Consider the following 25,659-nt stretch of genomic DNA (forward strand, 5'->3'; position numbering starts at 1 on the left):
TTTGGCAGGCGGCAAAGACGTTGTTCGAGGAAAGCGTGTTTCTAGTAACGTTGTGATTCCCGCGGCCTGTCACTACCCAAACATGAAGAAATTTTTATCACACCAGGACGTCTCTACTGACAACTTCAATTGCACCACTGAGACTGTTTTTTCCCATAATTATTCTGGACACATTAGTTTCAGAAAACGCAGTCACGGGGCCTCTGATCGAGTGCCTCCAGAATCTGTTTTGTACTGTTTAGTAGGCTACCTTCTGATTCGTAATTACTTTGCAAGACCTATTATGCAGAGGTTGCAATCTTTTTTTGAATACCGGGCCCTGTCTGCATAAAAGAGGATCCAACGCAAACGAAAACTGAAAAATGTTTCAATAAGTTTACATTGCTTTGCTGGTATATATTCGTTTTTCAACCGTTATCTGAAAGAGACTGACTTACTTATTAAGCTAGCTAACAACCAAAGCACAACCTGCAACTCTAAATTTGACACATTAACAGCAAAATGATAACTCATATACAGAAAAACGCTCTAACACAGTGTACAAATGAATATAAACTAAAACAATTAGTGTAATAACAAAAAAATTGCATCCTGTAAAGGCTTTTAGTTGTATATTGGTAACATTGCATTCCGCAACAAACGGACAAAAAAAAAACCCGACACGGTGGCCATCCCCTCGAAAAATTCCTGGATCCGCCCTTATTTAGGGGTTGATATCAATAGACAGAAAAAAGAGGGGGAAAACAGTGCGCTTGGAAATTTGAATATGATTGCAGCTTAGTTTGTATAAAAAAAATGAAAAGGAAAGAAAAATGAACTATAGTAATATTTCTAAAGGGAAATTTGACTGATTTAATGTGTTTTACCCGAATTTGTCCGAGCCGAAACTGCCCAAAGTCATCAACTTCACCCCGCCCCTCCCACACCTTCGCTGTTTACAACTTTGCATAGTAAGTTTAAAAAAATTATTAAATCTTTTATTTTCTTCTCTGATAGAACAACTGTTCCTAGCTCTAAGTTAGTGCAAACTGAAATATATACAAAAATTAGAGTCCAGTTGTCGGAGTGTTACAAATTCGATCAGGACAAGAATATGTCCGCAATGCAGCAGCAGTTTGCGAGTTCGAGCGCTATAACTTAATAAAAACAAAGAAACAAACAAAATCTGAAGTGCTTTGAATGTGATTACTACATGTTGATATAGTTCAAGTACCATGTACTAAGCTTTGCTCCACATGTTTGCGTAGTTCTCTCCATGCATGACCGAGTCACGTGCATAGTCATCTGATTTGTGCACTTTCGCTAAGTCGATTCCCATTCAATCGCGCTGCTTGTTTTGTAACAACTGTGTGTCGTATTATACCTGTTTGTCCGGGAACTTGCTGTTTAAGTTTATGCTTGTTTTATTTGATCGGGAAGAGAATCCAGATTGTTAAGCACTTTCAATCGGATGTTTACAAGATATTGAGAAAGTTCCAAGGCTCTGTTTTTGACGTAGCAAGTAATTTACCTGCCGTTTTAACTACATAAGTTTTTGGCGAGATTCTCAACAAAATGGCTGGATACGCCACTAAATTGTCTGTTGTTGCCCTGTGTATTTTCTTTGGCGCTATTCACCAGTGCTTAGGCAAGCGAGTGAAGTACGACTATGAGTATGACTACGAGCCCAACTGGCCTTCACTCGACTCCAGACCCTTGCCTCCCTGGTACGACGAGGCCAAGATAGGCATCTTCATGCACTGGGGGGTCTTCTCCGTGCCCAGCTTCGGCTCAGAGTGGTTCTGGTGGTACTGGCAGGGTCAACCGCAAGCGCCGTATGTGGAGTTCATGAAGGAGAACTACAGGCCGGGGTTCACCTACGCTGACTTCGCGTCTATGTTTACGGCCGAGTTCTTCGACCCAAATGCATTCGCTGAAATTATTGAAGCATCCGGCGCAAAGTAAGCCCATGTGAATTCAAGAATCCTGGATCATGTTTACGCATATGAATTAGGCCTGAATAAGAAAACTGTTATATCCAGCTCTGCTTTTTTTTGGGGGGGGGGGCTGATCATGGAGGAATTTTCCTTCCTCCATGGGCTGATTGACATAATCTCATTTCATGCCCTCAGTAGTGTTTGATGGTATTGCTAGGATCATTTTTGGAACCTTTTTAATTGCAAACTGAAAAAATTCAGGACAGGCGTTGGACTGTTGGGAGTGAATGTGGTTATGTCAGCCAATGAAAACAACTCTTCCTGGATCATGATAATCACCTCACTGATTGTTGCTCTGTTTTGTAAATGATGCAGGATTTTATTTCAGATGCTTAACTGGGAAATGAATTTCACACATGTACTACGCAGAATTTGAATACAATACAGGCTGTTCACAATAGTGCGCATCCAAGAGTTTGCAATACGTTGGCAAATCACAACGTGCGAAATCTGTCGACCCTTTCCGAATGCGCATTGGGTTGACAGATTTCGCGCATCATGATTGGCCAATGCGTTGCAAACTCTTGGAGGCACATTTTTGTGAATCACCCGTATGAAAATGAGATCTGGTGTTTCTTTATCTTGTTCAAGGGTGCGGTATCTATATTAGTATTGATTAAGTACACTAGATGTGTGAGGAAGTCGCATTTGTCCATGCAGGTACTTTGTTTTGACCAGCAAACATCATGAGGGTTTCACCAACTGGCCCTCCAAGTATTCCTGGAACTGGAACGCCATGGATGTCGGTCCCAAGAGAGATCTAGTTGGTGAGCTCAGGAAATTGGAATGGAAATTAACAGTGTTGTAGTCGAGACCTTTATGTCCAAGACCGAGACCAAGGCATTCGAGACCGAGACCAAGACCGAAACCAGCCCTCCCGAGACCGAGGCCAACCCTCCCAAGACCGAGACTCTTGTAGGCCGAGACCAAGACCGAGACCGAGACCTCAAAAAAAGGTCTCGAGACGGTCTTGAGACCGAGACCAGGTCTCGAGACCTCCAACACTGGAAATTAAATAGCAAAAATCAGATTTAAGAAAATTCTTTTAGGAATTTGCTGCATTGATGAGAATGTTTCCTCTCTAATTTTTTGCCCTGCAGGTGAGCTGGCAACAGCGATCCGGACCACCGCCAAGGATGTTCATTTTGGCCTGTACCACTCCCTGTTTGAATGGTTCAATCCACTGTTCTTACAAGACCAGAAGGCTGGATTCAAAACACAGGCTTATGTCCAGGTGATGCTGAGTTTGATGATCGGGTAGTTGCTTAATCAACTTAGACCCCCCCAAAAAAGTTGTAAAGCACTTGCTCAATGTAAACCACAGTTTGAAAACCTAAGCCTTTAAAGGCCACTCCGAAAGACCATTTTCTCTACAAAATAGGTTAAGTGGTGTTATTTTAGACATCTGAAACACCACCGCTTACTCCATATGGTATGTATGAAGACATTAAAGTGGCATTAGGAATTAAAGATACTCAAAATTTCTTCTTGTGAAATTTTCTGTGGAGCCTTAAGTTTGTCTGAGATCCCTTCTCAGGAGCTCAGTGCATCCCCTAGCATGTTTTTCCCATTTAACAAACTCCCTCCCCTAACCACTCCCCTTCCCTGGCCCTGGTCCAAACAGCAGAACTTGCTCAGCTGTGTCCTGACGGCAGTGTCATGATGCATTGCAGGATATCTGCCTGCCTGAGTTGTATGAGATTGTGATGAGCTACAAGCCTGACTTGCTGTGGTCCGATGGAGATTGGAGCGCCACCCCGGATTACTGGAATAGTACAGAATTCTTGGCCTGGCTCTACAACAGTAGGTGAGACCAAAACAAAACCAGTCAAACTCTTGACCTATTTGGAATGAGGTTTATTTTCTTCGGGCAAGCGTTAATATCCAAACAGAATGTGTAACTGCTGTAGGATCTTGTAGAAAAGAATCTTGACATTTCAAACAACCAACAGCTGAACTTCACCTAAAGTCATTCCTCAAAATTAAAAAAAATTGAATTCCCATTAAAAGAAATCACCTTAAGATACATTTTGGAGAGGATTTTCACGCATACATGAAACTATTTTAAATTTGTACAGTCCAGTGAAAGACACCATCGTAACAAACGACAGATGGGGCAGCGGGACTTTGTGCCAACACGGCGGATACTACACCTGTTCTGATAGGTACAATCCAGGTAAGCATGAAACTTGTGTACTGCTGCTAGAGGACGCTCTCTCAAAGATTTGTGACCTGTGACTTATCCTCAATATGAGGGTTAAACTGTTCAGGGGAAAAAGTGATATTTTCTGGGATAGACCTGGACAACGCTACCCAACTTTAATTGATTCTAAACTTGCAATCCAAATTGTGAACTCTTTTGAAGGGCCTATCTCTGTGCATGCACTGATTATAGTTTTCCAGAGTATATTCATGGTAGAGAGCTCTAGAGATGGACCAACATAAACAGAGTTCAAGGGTCAGTCATTTCAAGGGAAACTGAATTCTGTCAATTAACTAGCAAAAGCATATTGGTCCATTTCATCTGTGAAAACTGACTGCATAAGGAACTGCAGGCTCTATCTAAACGGCTTTTTATGTGACTTTTCGTGTGATTCGTGTGGGGGCAAGTGGGCCTGTGGTTAGGGCTTGTAGCTTCTGATCATAGGGTCAGGGCTCAAATCCAGCTGGTGGCAGCTTGCTGCAATGTTGGGCAAGTCATTTTACCCCCAAGTGCCTCTCTCCACCCAGGAGTGAATGGGTACCTGTGAGGGTAGATGTGGTTATGTTAGCCATGTGCACTTGATATCGCAGCGTCAGCTCGTATACTCCCCAGGGAGCTGTACGCTATATAAATATCCACTATTATTATTTACCGCAGGCACCCTGCAGAAACACAAGTGGGAGAACGCCATGACCATCGACAAGAAGTCGTGGGGCTACCGTCGTGAAGCTACCCTCGCCGATTATCTTAGCATAGATGAACTGGTTGCAATTCTTGCTCAAACCATAAGGTGAAGGATCTGGTGTTTTTGTCTCGCATATATTCTTCATTTTCCTTTATAGATTGCATTCATTTCTGTGAGTGATCATTTTTTTTTCCAAAAGTCATATGCAGTGTAAACCTTAACAGAGAGTTTACGCGATCAGTAATATCAAACTGATGTAACTAGTATGTAGTACAAGGGGGATTAAATACACCCCATGAAAAGCAACAGGATGGGATTTACATATGCAATGCCTTTACCAAAACTTGTCTAAACCTTTGTGGCTGATTGTGCAGGACCTGGCTCCTGGGAAGGTTTCATAGACATAATGGCATGGCCTGAGCACCATGGTATTTGTTGTGGTAGGACAGCACTGTACCGTGCATTGTCGTAACACAAGTCCTCCAGCCTGATATCAAGTCATGTTATTGAACTGTAACAAAAGCATTGCTGTGTCACAGGTCACCCTGTTACGTGTGACTGGTTGCATTGTTGGGTTGTTTTCCCCACTACAATGCTGACGGTAAGCTTCATTGGCACACCACAAGGTCATGTTGGAGCTATTCTCCACTTCATTTTACCAAAGCTGTGGAGGTTTTCCATAATCATTTCCAGAGATTTCTTTTCTGGGGGGGGGGGGTTAGTTACTACAACAGAACTCTTGGTTGTAGTCAGACACAATGTCACAGTTTTCACGAAGAGATAATTTGACCCCAAATCCTGATTTTTTTCAAGTTTCTGTTTTTTGGCAAAATCAACTAGGCCACGCAATGCTTAAAACTAGATGTTATCATTTTTTACTAAACTTGAGCTACTGAAATCACCCAAATCGTGGTGATCTCTGTGGGGTAATGTTCAACTGAACTGCATTTTTGGTTTTCACAAAGAGACAATTTTGTCTTCCATAGATATAGCATTGGCAAAAAGATCAAAACCATGGGCAAAACTGGTTTTGTAGTTTTCACAAAGAGACAATTTGACTCCAGAAATGTATATACAAATGTAACAATGTTGCACCTGGCATGCGCTATGGCAAGAACGTGTATTGTGTGTTCTCGAAGAGACCAAAAGTCACACGAATATTAGCATTTCACGAACAGACAATCTTGTTTGTTTACAAAATAAAGAACTTTAATTAAAGAAATATTAGTTTTGTAGTTTTGTGTCATATAACTTTCCCTCTTTCATGGAGTAGTATTGGTGAATTTAAAGGAATGCTAAATTCTAGGAAATTAAGTGTTTGAAAAAGAGACCAACTTCAAATGGAATTTTCTCAAAACTAATGTTTTGCAATCCGATGGGAAAATTGTCTTTTTGTGAAAACTGTGAGGACAAGTGTACCATTTTAAAATTTACTGCAGCTGCGGCGGCAACCTGCTGATGAACATTGGCCCCACTCATGACGGTCGCATTGTGCCAGTATTTGAAGAGCGACTGCGTCAGATGGGTGCCTGGCTGAAGGTCAACGGTGATGCCATCTATGCATCCAAGCCCTGGAGAGTGCAAAACGACACAAAGACCAAAGATGTCTGGTAAGTAAAGGTGCCTTAATATTTTAGTTGAACAGAATAATTGAAAGGAAAGAAAAACCCAGATTATAAATGGCATAGTTGAAATTGTTTAAAGAAACTTTAAACTTGTTTAAAGAAACTTTAAACTTGTTTAAAGAAAGAATTTAAATTTTTCTTTTCCCAAAAAAAATTAATTTTCACCTTTGCCATTGACAACTGCAAAGACTTTATATTGAAATTTTGAGTTGTGAATTGGATTGTACAAGGAGCAGTTTGTGTCTTAACTGCATGGATAAAACTCTGAGTGTCAGTGTGGATGATACTCCATAAGTTGATGGTGGGTCCGGGAAATGGCCTCATCTGGTATCTTTAGTGGGAATCAAACCATAAACCTAAGGAGTGGATGGTGGAAGGCAAGGCCAGCGTTTCATGATGGACTGGACACCCTCATAAACTTCAGTCTGCCCAGGCAAGCCCAGTGGACAACACGTGAAACATTCAGGGTCACGATCAAATCAGTCATGACAGGAAAGTCGGAACACAGGAAAGAGAGATTGAACAATGATGCAGGATTGCCATTGTTGCTGGTTGTTTGAACAGCTTGTGACCTGATTGGAGAATGTGGGACTAATGTAACAGCTCGATACAACTCTTGAATATACAACATCTTGCCGTACCACTGTAGCCATGTTGTGTCATTGGGTGATTCAATTTTGTTCATATAATGCACTCAAGACAGTGAATTGGCAAATAAATCTTTGTATCATGCACATTGCAAAACTCTAAATGTGTTAGTTGAGGAAACTTGAACGTTTCCACCTGCCAAATATTTTATGATTTTTCATTAGTTTATTCATTGTCTCAACAGGTACACTTCCAAAATGGAGGGGTCCTTGCTGTCTGTGTTTGCCATTGTTCTGGATTGGCCAGTCACCAACCAGCTGCTGCTCGGTGCACCCATAGCAACCAACCAGACCCAAATAAACATGCTCGGCTACTCCATACCCCTTCAGTGGAAACAAGCACCATCCGGCGGGGGGATCGTGGTTACCATGCCAGCACTGAACCCAGCCCAGTTGCCATGTCAGTGGGCATGGGTCATCAAAATGCAAACAGTGCAGTAATAAGGCCAAAAAGTCTCTGTTTTCTGGTCAGGAGCCGACTCCGAAAGTGGTGCGGCGACAAAGCTTTTTTCCACACTCACTTTTTTTTCCGTAAATGATGTACGTATATAACACGTGATGTCCATCATGACCACCTGCGCACATAACACCGGCCACTATCAACACTAAAATAGACTGGCCTCCATACTTTTACTGTTTAAAAGCATTTTCAGCTTGTACATGTACACAGGACATAAAACCACCTCATTTGTCTGGTTCCCAGACGTAATTGTGTAATGGAGAAATGATGTCATGAGAAAAAGGCTGCCCAACTACATGTAAATGTATTGGGACCTAGAGGGATTCCTTTACTGTACATATTACTCAACGGTACCTATCGTAAACACATAAATATTACACAGTAGCTGAACTTCAGTCGATCAAGCAAGTTTGGCAACTTTTTGACATCGTTTTATGCCAAATAAAAAGCCTTTTTATTTCAGTGCCAACACATAGGTCTACGGTGACACACGTGCTGACCAGAAAACTGGAGACTTTTTTTGGGGGGGGCCTAATGCACAGATTACACATGGTTACAGAGCATCATGAAACCTCCCTCCCAAGAAGCACTGTGCAGGTCTTTTGCTGTTTTTTTTTTTACAAAAACTGGCCCCTGATGCTTTTTCTTAGCATTTACAATAGAGTATTATTTCCACCATGGGGGGGGGCTGTCCGAAGTGATTATGTACCCGTTTGTAGCTTACTTTAAGGTAAAATATAGCTAATGGGCAAAAGAGTAATTTTGTATGGTACTTAAAGAATCTAGTTACCTCAGCAGTTACGACAGGGATAACAGTTGAAGTTTTTATTGGCTAATTCTACAATTAGGAGTACATTGGAGCAACAGCCATTTGTCACCCAGCGGTCATTTTTCCCTGGTAGCCTGTGTACAAAATGGGCATCAGGCAATATCATACAGTGGTTGAAAATGACCATGGCCCCAACATGCCCCAAAAGTAGACTTCCTTGTGGATCATGCCACAGTTAGAAACTGTAAATTGAATATAATTATGCTTGTAGTTAAAACTCTATGGTTACGGTTGTAGTTGCAGTCAATGATGGTAGCAGAAGTGTTCTCAAAACACTTTGATTGATGTTTGTTAGTTTGTCAGTTTTTTACCATAAATGTTTGACATTTAGTAAGTCCATTCAATTCTTTTATGGAGATTGGTTTTTATAATTCTGTTTATCTTGATAAAGTTTATATTTTTATGTTTCAATACAAACAACTGTGAAATACATGTAGTTGAGTCTAATGCATTGGAACAGTCTGTAGAAGTACAGGCACTGGCTTTTGTCGTTCGCTTTTGGATCCTGCGAGAGCCAAAACTGTAAATTTAATATAGTTATGCTTAAAGTCACAACTACAGTCAACTGTGCAACAAAGTTGCATGGACCAGACAAAGAAGTGTTATTGCAACCAGGTATTTTAGTGTTAAAGGAGTGGAAAAGCAAAGAAAAACAAGGGAATTCAAGTAACCGTTTTTCACAAAAGTTGCTTTTTATATGAATATTTTGTTGTAACAGTGTTTTTATATCAACTCTAAAGTTACACTTAACCCTAACAGTCCCAAATCCTCTGATTTCAATATGTTTCAATTTCAATATGTTAGGACGAATGATAATAATAATTATAGTTAGTAATGGTGACTTTGTGATTTATTTTTTTTTAGTTTACCTAGTCAGTTGCTATGGAGGTCTAAAATAAGTCTTGTAAGTATGGTTGTCAATATGGTTGGAGTTCGTACAGTGACAGGCTTTTTAGAAATTTGTGGAAATTAAGTTGAAATGTGGATAAAAGCATTAAAAAATTGAGGAAGGCGGGTTTTTTAGATGGAGAAAAAAGTGTCTTTTGTCTGCAAATGTTGTGTAAGTGGTAAGAAGTTTGGAAATTACATCTGTTGACGTAACTGGGCTACATTTTGTCAGGGGCACAAGGAGGCGCCCTCATTCCCAGATGGGGGCACACAGTGGGTTTGGTTACAGTTAAAACAATGACCAAGACGGACTATCGCTAACTTTTGCCTTTCTGTAATTTCTGAGTGGGAGGCACAGACCAGTGAATTGTATCAAATTTCAGAACATGTTCCTAGAACTAAGAGGGGATATTAGCCTTAACCCCAAAAGAGCTGGAGAGGAATCTGCATTTTTTTCATGCGCGGAAACGTATCACCTGGTAATTTTGTTCAGTGAGTTTTACAATAATGAATAGGGGGCCTACTTGCCAAGCCAACTTTTTTTTGCTTTAACTGCGTTGGAACCAACCCTTGAAGATACCTGGCAAACCGATTCACTGCGATACTTGCATTTACGGCATAGGTGAAAATAGAAGAACCAACCGGTTGAAAAATGCAGCTTTTGGACTTGGCTTAGGGTTTTTCACATGCACAAACCACATTTTATGAAAATCAGATGAAATAAAAAGTATCCAGCTCTGAGTGTCCTCATTTTAAAGCCATGTACATGTACGTTCTAAAGACACCAATTGACCTTGTATTACGTTTAAAATGGCTGGTATTTGATTGCATCGTTTGAGGGGACACATTACAGCAAACGTCAAATAGGCCTATACCCACTATTTTTACGCATCTGGAGTGTCTATTGTGCATTTGTTTTCTGTGCCTACACCTTACGTACTTATCAAATCGCATTAACTTTACTACTTCGGTTGCTCGACAATTTGCAATATATCTTGTTTTTTTAGTTTCCGGTGTAGCATGATCTTGCGATCATGTATACATGAACATTTTCAATACATACCTACCCATAGAGTTGGATATATATCCAACTCTACGGCCCTACCTAATTACATACATGAATACAACCTTTCAACTTATTCTTCAGCCAACGCAGACGTTTGGCCCAACGCAGATACAGGCACATGCGCACACCCCTCTCCACAGGCTACCCCGTCACGACGGTGAATTCTTTCAAATATCATCAAGTTTCCCATTGAACTTTGAACTCATGTTCAGTTGGGCCCATAATATTTACAGACCGGTAGAGCTACCTGACAAAAGTCAACGTAGAATTAAACAAATTAAGTTGTTCGGTACAAACGTACCTAGTGCTGTGTACATACAGATAACCTCGAGCGCAACCACTTGGAGGGATCCAGATCACATTAACTGTCACGAGATAGAGGCTCTTTGTCAGTTGCAGCGCCGTTGAACCTGGCAAAGCAGTGAGCTTGCAATAAACCATTTCAACAATCTGCGCTTGCTCTTTCAATAAATTAACTTAACAGAGCCGTTTGCAAACAACATGGGGCTCATATCCGCTCTCGTCCTTCTTGTGATATGCGTCTGGCCTCCAGTTCTGGGCGCTGTTGGCAAGTACGAGCCCAACTGGGCCTCCCTCGACTCCAGACCTTTGCCTCCCTGGTACGACGAGGCCAAGATAGGCATCTTCATGCACTGGGGGGTCTTCTCTGTACCCAGCTTCGGCTCAGAGTGGTTCTGGTGGAACTGGCAGGGCGCCCACGATGCGGCTTACGTCAATTTCATGAAGCAGAACTACCCGCCGGGCTTCACCTACGCCGACTTCGCGCCGCATTTCACGACGGAGTTCTACGACCCGAAGACCTTTGCTGAGATCGTCCAGGCCTCTGGAGCTAAGTAAGTGCACTACCCGCGGTGTTTTTTGATTGTCAGTTTGGTCATTTTCACTTCTGCAATTTGGCTTAAATGCTTTGTGCATACCTTGAATTTTTACACTGAAGCACATTTTGAGCAAATTTCCCCGGAACCATATACAACAGTAAGACAATACCACCTTTTAAAAATGAAATCACCGCATCATTTGAGTTTTTTTTTAACTTCAAAATTTTCCTTTTGCTTTCAGACAACTGCATTTGGGATACATGTGGAACTCAAAATGTAACCATTAGAAAATTGTGCATTTACATTCACAAGTTACAATGGACATAGTAATGATTGTCCTTTCATGGTAGCGTTCTCAAACAATGAAGCATCTCAGAAACCCTTTTCCCCCGTTGAAGCCCTGTTTAAATTTTCTGTAAAAGGTACTTTTCTATAAAGCAGCAAAACCGTGATTTCTGTATGGAACAGAAATCCCTACATCACCAAAAAATCTAAATGTTTAAACACCCTGAAAAGTAGCAATACGAAAAAAAACAGTGCCAATGGCATTTAAAAAAATAATAATATTCTTTTGGCCTGCCTTGTCTTGTAAACATCTTCTCATCAGGTACGTGGTGTTGACCAGCAAACATCACGAGGGTTTCACCAACTGGCCCTCCAAGTATTCCTGGAACTGGAACTCCATGGATGTCGGTCCCAAGAGAGATCTAGTTGGTGAGCAGTTAGAATGATCTTACAGTTTCAAAAAAATATCGCGTCGATGTATATTCGCATCTTTCTCTGAAATAGATCTTGGATTATGCACACAGATGGGTTTGATCTGATGCATATGATGGTTCAGGACCCACGTCCGACAATCTTGCGGTCATGTAGCAAAAGATTCAGACGTACGATCACTTGCCAACTGTTTGTGCAGCAACTGCGCAAAATTGGTTAGTTTAACGCGCGCTATATGATCAGTGCCCCTTTGAGCCTAATTGTGACCAACTTTTTATGTACCATCGCTCACTGGAAAGGAAAGGGAGGTATTTGGACTGTGACCATATCCACGAAAACGCGGCTGCATTCATGGTGTTGTTGCATGTATCATCACGGTGCTCGAGCAACATCTGAGCTGTTTCCTTCGCAAAAAAATCACAGACTATACGATACTTACACATACAGACAGTTAAAAATGCCTTTGGCTCACGAAGAAGACTCTATTTTTCTCTCTCAAGGCGAGCTGGCAACAGCTTTCCGGACTTATGCCAAAGACGTTCATTTTGGCCTGTACCACTCGCTGTTCGAATGGTTCAACCCACTGTATCTGCAAGACAAGAAGGGCGGCTTCAAGGCGCAGGAATATGTCCGGGTATAAAAGTTTTCTTAATTCAGTTAATAGAATGTGGACCAGAAAAAAATGACCGAGCTGGAAATCAAAGAACCAAACTACATGTATTTACAAGAAAATGAGAGCGGTACAGGTCAGCTCTTCAGACTCGAAAAACTCGTTTTACAAAAGTCCTTGGGAAGATAGTTCCTGAACAGACTCCCATTTTTACGCAGGACGTAGCCCTTCCAGAATTGTACGAGATCATTGAGAACTACAAGCCTGACGTGCTGTGGTCGGACGGGGACTGGGAGGCTACTGCCGATTACTGGAATAGCACCGAATTCCTGGCGTGGTTGTACAACAGCAGGTAGAAATTTGAAATGCAGACGAACTCTACAAGAGAAAGCGCACGCCCTGCAGGGGCAGGGACACACGAAGGACACATCCTCTTTGCCCCTATTAAAATAAATCAATGAAGACCTACAAGATATTTGTACACTCTGAAACTCCAGGGTCCCGGAATCTGGGTCCCATTGGGCCTGGCCCTTTTCAGGGTCAAATTATGACCCGTTTCGGGTCATATTTGACCAAGAAAGGGTGTATTGTTTGAGACTAGGATCAACCCGAACGAAAAATGATATTAGAAAATGAAACACCCAAGTTTCCCCTCCAAAAGTGTACCTCGTCACCCCCCTGGCTAACTTACAAGAAAAAAAAAAGATGTTTTCTGAAACCATCAATTTTCAAACTGAAAAACTCGGTAAATAGAAGATTAGCTTGAGCTATAGGTCCATTGAAACTTTTTTTAAATTAATGCGTTCGATACATCTATTTTTCAGCCCTGTCAATGCCACGGTCGCAACGAACGATCGATGGGGCCAGGGAACTTCCTGCAAACATGGCGGATACTACACGTGCCACGATCGCTATAACCCAGGTAAACAGAACACCTCTGTGTTTTTTTCCATGTGTGTCTAAGACCAATGGAGAAAATTGCGCTTTACAAATGAAAAAGGGGGAAGAAGTGAGGTTACCTCTTAAGCACCAGACCAAGAACTATACAAAACGGCCAATTTATGTTATCTTCGTCTATCTGCTACTCATTGTTTGTATTAGCTTACACGAAATGCATACAATAGGAACGCCCTTAATGGAAAGAGGAACTTGAATTTCGCTCTTCAAGCAAGTTTTATGCACCCACTACAAAGAAGTTCTTCCTTGTATAAGAGAGCGCATTTCAAGTATTTTCCTCTGTTAATGTAAAATAAAAGGAACACAAATGTTATATTGTTATAATTATCTAGGTGTTCTTCAAAAGCACAAATGGGAGAATGCCATGACAATTGACAGGAAGTCCTGGGGTTTTCGCCGGGAAGCCGTCTTGGCTGATTATTACGACATGGAGTATCTCACCAAAACCTTAGCAGAAACTATCAGGTTATTAACAACCCGTTCGACGAATTCCTCCCGTAAAAAATGCTTTGTGCATTTGACATCAATGACCTCTTTGAGAAAATTAGCAACTGTAAATGTTTGGACAGAAATGTTTTCCAACCCGTACCCGAGCTTGAAATCATTAGGTCATAACGTTGAAAGGAGGCCTGAACGAACTGAGCGGTGGGATGGGTTGCAGAATTAAAGCGGCATGGAGATGAGATTCTAAGGGTGAAACTCGATTGGTCTTAATGAGGACAATTGATTTGGTCTTTACAACCCTAAAGTCAAAATGGCCCATTGACAATCCAAACACAAGTAAATGTGCTCTAAAAATTCGAGACTGCCAGTCTTGAGTCTCGTGACCAGTCTCGTGACAGGTTTTCCCACACATTGAAACAATTTGTGGATGTTCTCCGTTCACAGCTGCGGCGGCAACCTACTGATGAACATTGGCCCCACTCATGACGGTCGCATCGTGCCGATATTTGAAGAGCGACTGCGTCAGATGGGTACCTGGCTGAAGGTCAACGGCGAAGCTGTCTACTCGACAAAGCCTTGGGTTGCACAAAATGACACCATGACACCAGGCGTATGGTGAGCCCCGTTTATGAATTGTACAGAAGACATCTCGTTTAAATATTCTCTTATAAATGTCGGTCGAACAAAATAGGTCTGCAGCCTGTACCTTCCAACGGCAGGGGCGTTGTGATTAGGGCTGGACGGGAGACTAAGTAATGGTAATTCTGTTTGTGAAGTCGATATTCACAGGGTACCAGCAAAGGACAAGCAAATCAGATTTCATTAGAAGGACTTTCCACTAGAGCGGAATTATTAAATAACCTCCATAGGCAATTCCACATCTTTTTCATAGACTATCCGTTCCCAGTCCAACCAACCAGCCACTCTTGCTCGTGCACTTTCGAATTTGCCAGGGCTTATAATCCTTCCCTACGAGCAGGTCGCGACGATCACAAAACTGCAGAGTCTTGGTCGATGGAAAAACGTCTTTTTTCTAAAGATAATAATCGTGTACATCTCTGCCCTTCAACTTAGGTATACCACAAAGGAAGGCCCCGTTTACGCCATCGTGCTGGACTGGCCGGCCAATAACGAACTGGACCTGGGCGTTCCTATGGGGAAGGTGGGTCAGACGAAGGTGTCCATGCTAGGCTACAATATGCCGCTGCAGTGGCGCCCTCTGCCATCGGGTAAGGGACTCAACATCACCATGCCCGCCCTGAACGAGGCTCAGCTGCCATGTCAGTGGGCGTGGGTCATCAAGATGGACAACCTAGTGATGTGCTAGAAAGCACAGGTACTGACTGACTATACCTGCAGTTGTCAAAAAGCTGTAGGTATTACACAGCCATCAAGAAACAATACTGGCCCTAAAATTTCCTCGTATTATTTCCATTTGATTACCAAACTAAACTTTTTTCTTTCAGTATTTTGTACAATAGCATTTTTCTTCCTCTTTCGAATATTTCCCCTGATTACTTTTTGCGGGGTGGCGGGGAGGCAGTTCAATAACACAGTTGCTAATTTCCAAAAAGTCTGATACTGAAACACAGCATGGTGTGCTCATTATAAGACCTTACAATTTTTATCGCAGATATCCTGCAGAAATGCATACATTGTCTGACTGAGGTGTGCTTTTTACCGACAGACTTTGGAAGAGAGAAAATTAATACATTTGTCGATAGTGTTCGAATGATCGACCAATGGTTTAACTAGTAAACCTACCCCAAGGGAAGTTCCATAGCGGCAAAATAAGTTGTCTCCGTTACTGAAAAGACAAAGTGGGTGAAACAGTACCGCTACAATGTGATTAGCACTTAGTACTTAAATTTTTGTATGTAATAAACCTCTTAAGTACAATCCTGTATACAAATGCACTGCTTGTGTATACTTATCTTGGGGGTTATTGCTGTGACCAAAAAATATCCACTTGCAGTTTAACAGATAAATCCAATATTGCCATTATATAGCTGTTGTATAGCTATTATCACGAATCACCAAAGAGCATAACTGTTGTTGGCCTCTACGAACAGTTAACAATGATCATTTATTTAATTGAAGGTTTTATTTGATGGATATTAAGTTCATCAACTTACATTAATGCTGGTTTGGGACTGAGTTGATAGAACGTTTAATTGGCTGACATGCAGTATTTCGTACTATTGACTCACACTTCGCGTGTGATACTGTATTAATTGATTAACATCAATTTGCATATTTCAACGCAATTTTTCTATTGGCAAATAAAACTTATTTTACAAGTTATTATTGTCATTTTCACTTGTCTGTTCTTTAGTTGACCACAGTCTTCTCTTCTATGGCAGGTTACTTTAAATTTTGGATTTTTGTTGTTTTTGTTTGTTTCAAAAAACTGTTAAGTGATTGGTCAACAAAAGCCTGGCTATGCCCCTTGATTCAGTTCATTAAGAGGTACAGGTATATATGCACATATTTAAGAATCAATGCTCTCGCACGGTAAGTAGTAACAGTAGAAAATCGGTCTTTTGTTTTTTAATTCGAATCATATGTCGACATGCTATTCAGTGTCAACTGGCACTAAATTGTACTTTTTTTTTTGTTTTTCTTATTCTTTTTTTTAATATCACCAGAAAACATTTCCTGCAAAATTATCTATAAATCTTAGCCGGAGCTTTCTCCATTAATGGATGGCAAGAAAGATCCAGTATTGTTTGGATCTTATTGCCCGTACAGAAATATAAATGAGGGGGCGATATCTCTGAATTTGGTTTTGTGTAAACAATATAAAGCTGCGATGAAACGAGTTGTCTGCTTCAATTGTAGACATTTTTTGTGCAAATGCTTTAGAAGGTAAATCACAGCAGATTAAATTTCTTATTAATTTTCCCCATAGCCAGCTCCCAGGTCTAGAAACCAAAATCCGTGAGGGCCACTTTCTGAATTATTAACAACTTTCATTAACTGTTTTATGAAGTGATACATAAACTGGTTCACTGTGGTACATGTATTCAAGACACAAGTGAAAGTCGAAGAGCTGCCGTTGAAAATGCAGGGTTTTGATCTGGCTCACGTTTCTTGTCGCTTGCATAGTCTTACTCTAGTCTGTCACTAGAAATCGACCTCACTGAAACAACCTAACGCACATTTCGCCTTTACAATTGGATTTCAAAGGAGATGTGCAGTGCACTGAGACATGCCAAGCAGTACCCATTTTCACTGAGAAAGCGCCTGAAAACCCCGTAATTTTGATTGCTGAAAGTGATATGAAATAAGATGAATCAAGTTCAAAGTGTCCTCTTTAAACCTTTCATGTTGTAAATTAGGGCAGTTGACACGATGTTACGTTTAAAACGCACAGCATTAATTTGATTGTACCGATCTTGGGAGACATCTGCAGAGTGCCATTTTCTGCAATAGTTTTCAGTGCCTATAATGTACCTATCAAATTGGTTTGACTTAATCAGTTTGATTGCTTGCCAATCTACAATATATTTTGTGTTTAAATTTCCAATGTATCATGATCTTGTGATCTTATAGACACGAACATTTTCAGTACACGTCCTTTCAAATTTTGTTAAGTTTTTTTACCCAACGAACATAAGCGCACGCTCTCTCCGCTCCCCCGTCCCGACTGTGAATTCTTTCAAAATCGTCAAGTTTTACCCAGCTGTACTATGAACTTGAACTCGTTCTGAGTTGGACGATATAGTTTCACAGACCTGTAGAGCTACTTGACAGAAGTCGACGTACATTGAAAAGAATGGAATTTTTCAGTACAAACATACCTGGGGGGTGTGCGCACAGATAACCTCAAGTGGAACCACCTGATATTAATCCAGATCATAAACTGTCACGAGACTGGGACCCTTCGTTTACTGCTTAACTGCGCTAAGGTTGAATGTGGCAAAGCAACATGGCGCTCATATCCGCCCTCGTCCTTGTTGCGATATGCGTCTGGCCTCCAGTTCTGGGCGCTGTTGGCAAGTACGAGCCCAACTGGGCCTCCCTCGACTCCAGACCTTTGCCTCCCTGGTACGACGAGGCCAAGATAGGCATCTTCATGCACTGGGGGGTCTTCTCCGTGCCCAGTTTCGGCTCGGCGTGGTTCTGGTGGTACTGGCAGGGCGCCCACGATGCGGCTTACGTCAATTTCATGAAGCAGAACTACCCACCGGGCTTCACCTACGCCGACTTCGCGCCGCATTTCACGACGGAGTTCTACGACCCGAAGGCATTCGCTGAAATCGTCCAAGCGTCTGGAGCTAAGTAAGTGCACTATTTACAGTGGCTTTTGAATTGGTTTTTGATTGTCGGTTTTGTCATGTTCACATCTGCCATACCATGCTTAAAGGCTTTGTGCGTACCATGAATTTCTACACTGAAGCACATTCTGAGCAAATTTTCAATAACCAGTAACAAAATACCACGCGTTAAAAATTCACTGTTCAAGTTGAAACATGTTTTCAACTTCAAAATTTTTCTTTTTGTTTGCTGAAATTGAGCATACATTTTGTGCGCTTTCATATATAAATATATGAATTCAAAATATATCCGTAGAAAACTGTGCGCTCACATTCACAAGTTACGATAGAGATTGTAGGAATTGTCTATTCATGGTAGCGTTCTCAAACAATGGAACATCTAAAAAAAAAACTTTTTCCCCAGTGGAAATAGATATAACACTGCACTTTTCTGTAAAGCTATATAACCGTGAATTCTGCATGAAACAGAAGTCCCTATATCGACATAAAAATCAAAATATTTCAAGCACCCTGAAAAATGGCATTACACTCTTGTGGTCCTACCTTGTCTTGTGAATATCTTCTCGTCAGGTACGTGGTGTTGACCAGCAAACATCACGAGGGTTTTACCAACTGGCCCTCCAAGTATTCCTGGAACTGGAACTCCATGGATGTTGGTCCCAAGAGAGATCTAGTTGGTGAGTAATTAGAACTGCATGATCTTACAGTTTCGTAAAAGTTTCTGTGCATACTTGCATCTTTCTCTGAAACAGATCCTAGATTATGTACACAGGTGAATTTAATCTTTCTCAAGGCGAGCTTGCCACAGCTTTCAGGACTTATGCCAAAGACGTTCATTTTGGCCTGTACTACTCGCTGTTCGAATGGTTTAACCCGCTGTATCTGCAAGACAAGCAGGGCGGCTTCAAGACGCAGGAATATGTCCGGGTAAAGTTATCTATATTCATTCAACAAAATATCAACTACAAAAAACTAACCGAAAGGGAAAATCAAAGAACAAACCATCTGCAAGAGAATGAGAGCCGTACAACTCAGCTCTTCAGATTTGAAATGCTCGTTCTTGAAAAACCCTTAGGAAGAATACTGGATCTGCCCCTTATGGTCTTGCATCATTTCATGCTACCAAGAAAGCAATGAGTGAAATCCGGACTGAAGCAAAATCTAGCTTCTATAGATCTTTGCTTGCTAACTGCAATCCCGTATTGTCAATGAGCTAAAAGTCGAACAGCAATCGATTCATGTAACGACTTCACAAATTAAGGCGACTTCACATGCTGACTGCATGATATCATATTTTCACCCGATTTCTGAAAGGGATCTCCTCTAAGTCACTGAACGCACTGTGACTAAGTCTTATCAACTTGATCTCATACAGACGTGGTCTTTCAAACAACGTATCGAAACCCTGCTTCCTGTACTGACTGAACCATCCAGCACAAAGAACACATCAACAAGCGTTCTAATTGCAGACCCGTTTCAATCTGCCTATACAGAGCTGACCATGGTACATCGACTGTACCGTGTTTTCAAAATGACCTTTTAAGAAAACGCCCATTTCCTTAGGTTTGCTAGATTTGTCCGCTGTCCAGATTTGTCCATAGTATCATGTCGCACCGCCTCAAAAACGCTTCAATGTTCCTCATATGCCCCTCCAATGATTCACGTCCTACTTCTGAAGCTGAAAGGGTCACGTTAGTGCCACTGGGCAGAAAGAGTCATGTTGAATTTCGCTGGACGTTGTTTTTACGCAGGACGTAGCCCTTCCAGAATTGTACGAGATCATTGAGAACTACAAGCCTGACGTGCTGTGGTCGGACGGGGACTGGGAGGCTACTGCCGATTACTGGAACAGCACCGAATTCCTGGCGTGGTTGTACAACAGCAGGTAGAAATCTAAAAATGCAAACGAGCTTAACAAGAGAAAGAGCACGCCCTGCAGGAGGAGGTCACTCATCCTCTGTTCCCTCTTAATATAACAATAACGGAGACGTCCGAGATATTTGCAGAAGCGTGATCCAGGATTTTTGAATGGGGGGGGGGGCGTAATCCAGGATTTTCCTAAAGGGTTGGCGGTGTGAACTAAAGCAAAAATTCTAAAATGCCTGCGAGCGCGAGCCCTTGTTTTGGATTCTAAGCGCTTTCTAGTGCCATTTCAGGCCGTATACGACCCTCTTTTTCTTCTTTCACCCTCTTTTTCTTCTTATTTATTCGTATTTTTTTTGGGGGGGAGGTTGAAAAAAGGAGACGTGCGCCCCCGGAGCCGTGCCTGATTTGTATCGTTTGAAACTGGGAAAAACCCTATATCGATACCCAACCCCCTCCAAACTTGGCCCTAGTTGCACCGTGGCTACCTTTTTAAAAAATGTATTCAGTGGCAAAACAGTTCAAAAAAACTAACGAACGAAGTAACTTCCAAAAAAGGTAGGATTAAGCTATCTGTCCAATTTTTTACTTTTTGAAATTAATGCCTTAAATTAACACATCTTTTTCAGCCCCGTCAATGCAACGGTCGTAACAAATGATCGATGGGGCAAGGGAACTTCCTGCAAACATGGCGGATACTACACGTGCCACGATCGCTATAACCCGGGTAAACATAACACTTCTGTTTTTCCCCCACTGCACATGTGTCTTATTCTAATAAGAAAATTTCGCTTTAAAAGTGAAGAAAAAGTGAGGAACGACTGAGGTTACCTCTTAACTTTTAAAGCGTTTTATCTCAACTTGTTATGTTGTAATAATGTAATATACATTACGGAACACAAATATTATACTTGTAATTATCTAGGTGTTCTTCAAAAGCACAAATGGGAGAATGCCATGACAATTGACAGGAAGGCCTGGGTTTTTCGCCGCGAAGCCGTCTTGGCCGATTATTACGACATGGAGTATCTCACCAAAACCTTAGCAGAAACTATCAGGTTATTATAAACCTGTTCGATATAATCCTTCCTGTAAAAATGCCCTGTGGAATTAACAACTGCAAGTGTTAGGACAGAAATGTTTTCCAGCCCGTACCCGAGATTCTGAAATCGTCAGGTCATATAACGTTGATAAGAATGGAGAAACGGGCTGAGTGGTAATGGGATGGATTGCAGAAACGAGCTGAGTGGTAATGGGATGGATTGCAGAAACGAGCTGAGTGGTAATGGGATGGGTTGCAGAAACGAGCTGAGTGGTAATGGGATGGGTTGCAGAAATGAGCTGAGTGGTAATGGGATGGGTTGCAGAAATGAGCTGAGTGGTAATGGGATTGATTGCAGAAACGAGCAGAGTGGTAGTGGGTTGGGTTGCAGAAACGAGCTGAGTGGTAATGGGATGGATTGCAGAAACGAGCTGAGTGGTAATGGGATGGATTGCAGAAACGAGCTGAGTGGTAATGGGATGGGTTGCAGAAACGAGCTGAGTGGTAATGGGATGGGTTGCAGAAACGAGCTGAGTGGTAATGGGATGGGTTGCAGAAATGAGCTGAGTGGTAATGGGATGGGTTGCAGAAATGAGCTGAGTGGTAATGGGATTGATTGCAGAAACGAGCAGAGTGGTAGTGGGTTGGGTTGCAGAAACGAGCTGAGTGGTAATAGGATGGGTTGCAGAAACGAGCTGAGGGATAATAGGATGGGTTGCAGAAACGAGCTGAGTGGTAATGGGATGGGTTGCAGAAACGAGCTGAGTGGTAGTGGGGTGGGTTGCAGAGACGAGCTGAGTGGTAATAGGATGGGTTGCAGAAACGAGCTGAGGGATAATAGGATGGGTTGCAGAAACGTGCTGAGTGGTAATGGGATGGGTTGCAGAAATGAGCTGAGTTGTAATGGGATGGGTTGCAGAAACGAGCAGAGTGGTAGTGGGTTGGGTTGCAGAAACGAGCTGAGTGGTAATAGGATGGGTTGCAGAAACGAGCTGAGTGGTAATAGGATGGGTTGCAGAAACGAGCTGAGGGATAATAGGATGGGTTGCAGAAACGAGCTGAGTGGTAATGGGATGGGTTGCAGAAACGACCTGAGTTGTAATGGGATGGGTTGCAGAAACGAGCAGAGTGGTAGTGGGTTGGGTTGCAGAAACGAGCTGAGTGGTAATGGGATGGGTTGCAGAAATGAGTTGAGTGGTAATAGGATGGGTTTCAGAATCAAGGTATCATTGAGATTAGACTCTGAGTGTGAAAATGGAATTGTCTTAACTGGGGATTTGGATTCGGTCTACCTTAAATCTGTAAATAAAAACAATGGACAATTCAAACAGAAGTTGGCCTACGTGTACTCTAACAATTCAAGTAGCAGTGGGGTTTTCAACAAAATGAAAAATTACTTTGTGGTTATTCTGTTCACAGCTGTGGCGGCAATCTGCTGATGAACATTGGCCCCACCCATGACGGTCGCATCGTGCCGATATTTGAAGAGCGACTACGTCAGATGGGTACCTGGCTGAAGGTCAACGGCGAAGCTGTCTACTCGACGAAGCCTTGGGTTGCACAAAATGACACCATGACACCAGGCGTATGGTGAGCCCTGTGTTACAGATTTTACGAAGGACAGATCGTATAAATTGCCCTATTCCGGACCGATTAGGCATTCTGTCAAATTTTGGAGTTAGGCCGAACCATACCGTATTTCGTCAACGCTGTACATGAATCGATCACACGTTCAACGTCCCCTTTGCAAACCTACAAGAAAGTAGACTGCTGACTGGAAAAGTGGTTTATATTCTCTTGACAATCCATGGAATTCTAGCAAAATCAGTCTATAGCCTACCTGCCGACAGTAGGGGCGTTCTGTACAGGTTAGATGGGAGGCTAACTAGTGGCAGCTCTGTTTGGGTAGTCGGTATTCACAGGCTGTCGGCAAAGGGCCAACAATTCATTTTTTCACAAGAAGGACTTTTCATCTGAGTGGACTTACTAAACAACTTCCGTAGACAATTCTACATCTTTTTCGTGATCTATCCGGCCTCAATCCAACCCAACAGCCACACATGCACCTGAACTTTTTTCGGATTTCCAAGGTCCTGATTTTTTTTTTCAGACGATCACCTTCACTCTTGAAATCTTTTTTTCACTGCGCTTCCGGTCGTTCGGATAACTTTGCTCTAGCACCGCCCACGTGAAGGAAAAGCCTTTCCTACGAGCAGGCCAAGACGATCACAAAACTGCAGAGTCTGCGCCGATAGAGAAACGTCTTCTTCTACGATTATAATCGTGTACATCTCTGCCCTTCAACTTAGGTATACCACAAAGGAAGGCTCTGTTTACGCCATCGTGCTGGACTGGCCGGCCAATAACGAACTGGACCTGGGCGCTCCTACGGGGAAGACGGGCCACACGAAGGTGTCCATGCTAGGCTACAGTATGCCGCTGCAGTGGCGCTCTCTGCCATCGGGTATGGGACTCAACATCACCCTGCCCGCCCTGAACGAGGCTCAGCTGCCATGTCAGTGGGCGTGGGTTATCAAGATGGACAACCTGGTGATGGACCGTTGCTAGAAACTATAGACACTGGCTTGCCAACTGCAGCAGTAAACACCTGTAGATATTATACAGCCATCATATTGCCCTCAAATCCACATAATTTCTAATGTGATGAAAAAAATGCCCGCTGAGATGATTTTTCTTTCAGCAGGCCTATTGTGTAAAATAGAACTTAATTTCTTCCTCTTTCGAAAAGTTCCCTCAGATAAATTTTATTTTGTCGGGGGCAGTGAGGGCAGTTCAATGATGCAATTGCTTATTTCCAATAATTTGATATTAAAACAGTGCATAGTGTGCTCATTAATCAGGATCTTACGATTTTATTGCGGATATCCTGCAGCTGTATGCAGTTTCTGACCGTGGCGTCCTCTTTGTCGACAGACTTTGGAAACGCGAAAATTAATGCAGGTTGAATGCATTTTGTAGATGGTGTCGAATGTTCAGCCACTTTTTTAAACTGAGCCCAATGGAAGTTCCACAGCGGCAAAATAAGTTGCCTTCATTATCGAAAAGAAAAAGTGGATGAAAAATTACAGTACTTTTACAATGCGATATCGCGGTCAGTACTTGAATTCTTGTATGGAATGAGCCCATCAAGCATTATCCTCCTCCCGTGTGTACAAAACTACTAGACTAAGTGTACTTATCTTATGGGATGTTGCTTTACCCAAGAAATAACAGCTGCAATATAACAGTTAATTTCAAACAATCTATTTATGTAGCTACTGGAATTTATTATTACAAATTACCAAAAAAAACCATCTCTTTCGTTGAGATCCAAGAACATTTATCAATGATCATATTTGTGTGAAGGCTTTATATGATAGAAATTAAATAAAACATTCATCAACTGATGCATGTATTAATGCTAACTTTTGGCTAAACTGGTGAAACCATTCATTCGTGGACGTGCAATATTCTGTACAGTTTATTTTATACTCTGCTTGTGATTCTGCATTATTCGCTTAACATCAATTTCAACATTTAGTCATTTTTATTGTCTGTTCTTTAGTTGGTGGCATTTTTTTCCATGACAGGTTACTTTAAATTTTGGATTTTAAGAACCCATGCCCAGTGGCAAGGCATCTGTGTTGGATTCAGGATGGGCAGAGTAACCGTCATTCCCTCCCCAGATGGTCCACGTGTCCACTTGAGCGCCACTTCGTGGCCGAGCACGGAAACGGTCGTCCGATTGGTCGGCATTGTAGAGCCAAGTATGATGTCATTGTCAATAGGCCAATCCAAGACGATCGCGTACACAGCCGTGACTGTTTCATTCTGTTTGGAGGTATACCTATACACACCAAGGAGCAGAATTTTTTCAGAGAGACCTTACGGACATTTTAAGACTGTGCAGCGAGCGGGTCTATTTAAAGACTTGTGAACGATCAAATTACATGTTGCACTGAGACAGAAAGGTGGCAAGAATAAGCCATTTGCGAGTTAAATTTGAATAAAATCTGGTACACAGAGTTATTTAAATTCACATGAACATAACAGCATAAATTCTCCATACTAAAGCCACTGTTGCTATGGCTGCATCCGAATCTCTTGTCTAGAGCTAGGTGTAGGTCCTCGCTCCATTGGAAATGCGTGGAGACGCGCAGATAATAGACCTAGCCCGTAGCTCTGGAAACCCGTTTCGGACACGGCCTATACCTTGCGATTAATTCAGGGCAAGCTTTTGCTTAGTTACATAGGAGACGCCTTGCAACAATACACTGTTCTCAACAGATAAGAACGGCACAAAGGAACCAGTCCATTCCAGAGATGGTGGTCGCTATGCAAAAGCTTGCCCCGAATCAAGAGGTAAAGCAACAGTGTCTTTAGTCTGGGGAATTCAAATTGTTACGTTTCTGTGCAATCAGATAACACAGTGTACCAGATTTTACTCAAATTTAACTCAGCACAAGGGAAAGCACAGGGGAGTCTTGATAAAGACTCCCCTGTGCTTTCTGTATACACCGTTCCACAA

The 25,659-nt window shown here is 42.0% G+C and overlaps 4 protein-coding genes and 1 long non-coding RNA gene across 8 annotated transcripts; 4 read left to right on the plus strand and 1 right to left on the minus strand.

Annotated features, from left to right (window-relative positions):
• Positions 1 to 1,297: 1,297 nt before the first annotated feature.
• LOC110973688 (alpha-L-fucosidase-like) lies at positions 1,298 to 9,448 on the plus strand. 3 transcript variants are annotated; one of them, XM_022224693.2, is made up of 9 exons: positions 1,302 to 1,501; positions 1,621 to 1,940; positions 2,637 to 2,743; positions 3,077 to 3,210; positions 3,650 to 3,783; positions 4,055 to 4,152; positions 4,837 to 4,969; positions 6,304 to 6,474; positions 7,322 to 9,448. In XM_022224693.2, exons 2-9 carry the CDS (start codon positions 1,735 to 1,737, stop codon positions 7,575 to 7,577), a joined length of 1,239 nt encoding a protein of 412 aa, XP_022080385.1. In that variant the 5' UTR covers positions 1,302 to 1,501; positions 1,621 to 1,734; the 3' UTR covers positions 7,578 to 9,448. The 3 variants fall into 3 exon arrangements, with proteins under 3 accessions (XP_086995055.1, XP_022080385.1, XP_022080384.1); XM_022224692.2 differs by having other exon boundaries at positions 1,302 to 1,940; XM_087138929.1 differs by lacking the exon at positions 7,322 to 9,448 and having other exon boundaries at positions 1,298 to 1,940; positions 6,304 to 6,478.
• LOC147798623 (uncharacterized) lies at positions 3,819 to 10,817 on the minus strand. The gene is made up of 2 exons (XR_015425871.1): positions 10,681 to 10,817; positions 3,819 to 6,435 (listed from the first exon to the last, which is right to left on the minus strand). It is a non-coding gene; the product is annotated as an uncharacterized LOC147798623 (long non-coding RNA).
• Positions 10,818 to 10,880: 63 nt separating this feature from the next.
• LOC110973744 (alpha-L-fucosidase-like) lies at positions 10,881 to 16,250 on the plus strand. Of its 2 annotated transcripts, XM_022224802.2 has the most exons (8): positions 10,881 to 11,233; positions 11,826 to 11,932; positions 12,436 to 12,569; positions 12,764 to 12,897; positions 13,370 to 13,467; positions 13,835 to 13,967; positions 14,391 to 14,561; positions 15,021 to 16,250. In XM_022224802.2, exons 1-8 carry the CDS (start codon positions 10,881 to 10,883, stop codon positions 15,271 to 15,273), a joined length of 1,383 nt encoding a protein of 460 aa, XP_022080494.1. In that variant the 3' UTR covers positions 15,274 to 16,250. The 2 variants fall into 2 exon arrangements, with proteins under 2 accessions (XP_022080494.1, XP_086995056.1); XM_087138930.1 differs by lacking the exon at positions 15,021 to 16,250 and having other exon boundaries at positions 14,391 to 14,565.
• A 1,512-nt stretch (positions 16,251 to 17,762) lies between these two features.
• On the plus strand, positions 17,763 to 24,556 carry LOC110973743 (alpha-L-fucosidase-like). Its single transcript, XM_022224801.2, has 8 exons — positions 17,763 to 18,230; positions 18,797 to 18,903; positions 19,020 to 19,153; positions 19,978 to 20,111; positions 20,719 to 20,816; positions 21,015 to 21,147; positions 22,551 to 22,721; positions 23,441 to 24,556. The coding sequence occupies exons 1-8, from the start codon at positions 17,863 to 17,865 to the stop codon at positions 23,697 to 23,699; spliced, it is 1,404 nt and encodes a 467-aa protein (XP_022080493.2). The 5' UTR covers positions 17,763 to 17,862; the 3' UTR covers positions 23,700 to 24,556.
• On the plus strand, positions 21,162 to 22,543 carry LOC147798624 (uncharacterized; the record flags this gene model as incomplete). The annotated part of the gene is made up of 1 exon (XM_087139214.1): positions 21,162 to 22,543. A coding segment is annotated over exon 1 (1,230 nt), but the record flags the coding sequence as incomplete, so codon positions are not given.
• Positions 24,557 to 25,659: the final 1,103 nt, after the last annotated feature.

The sequence above is a fragment of the Acanthaster planci genome, linkage group LG07 (genome assembly GCF_054643075.1).
Source record: "Acanthaster planci isolate LZ-2023a linkage group LG07, COTS_SCS, whole genome shotgun sequence".
NCBI classification, from domain to species: Eukaryota; Metazoa; Echinodermata; class Asteroidea; order Valvatida; family Acanthasteridae; genus Acanthaster; species Acanthaster planci.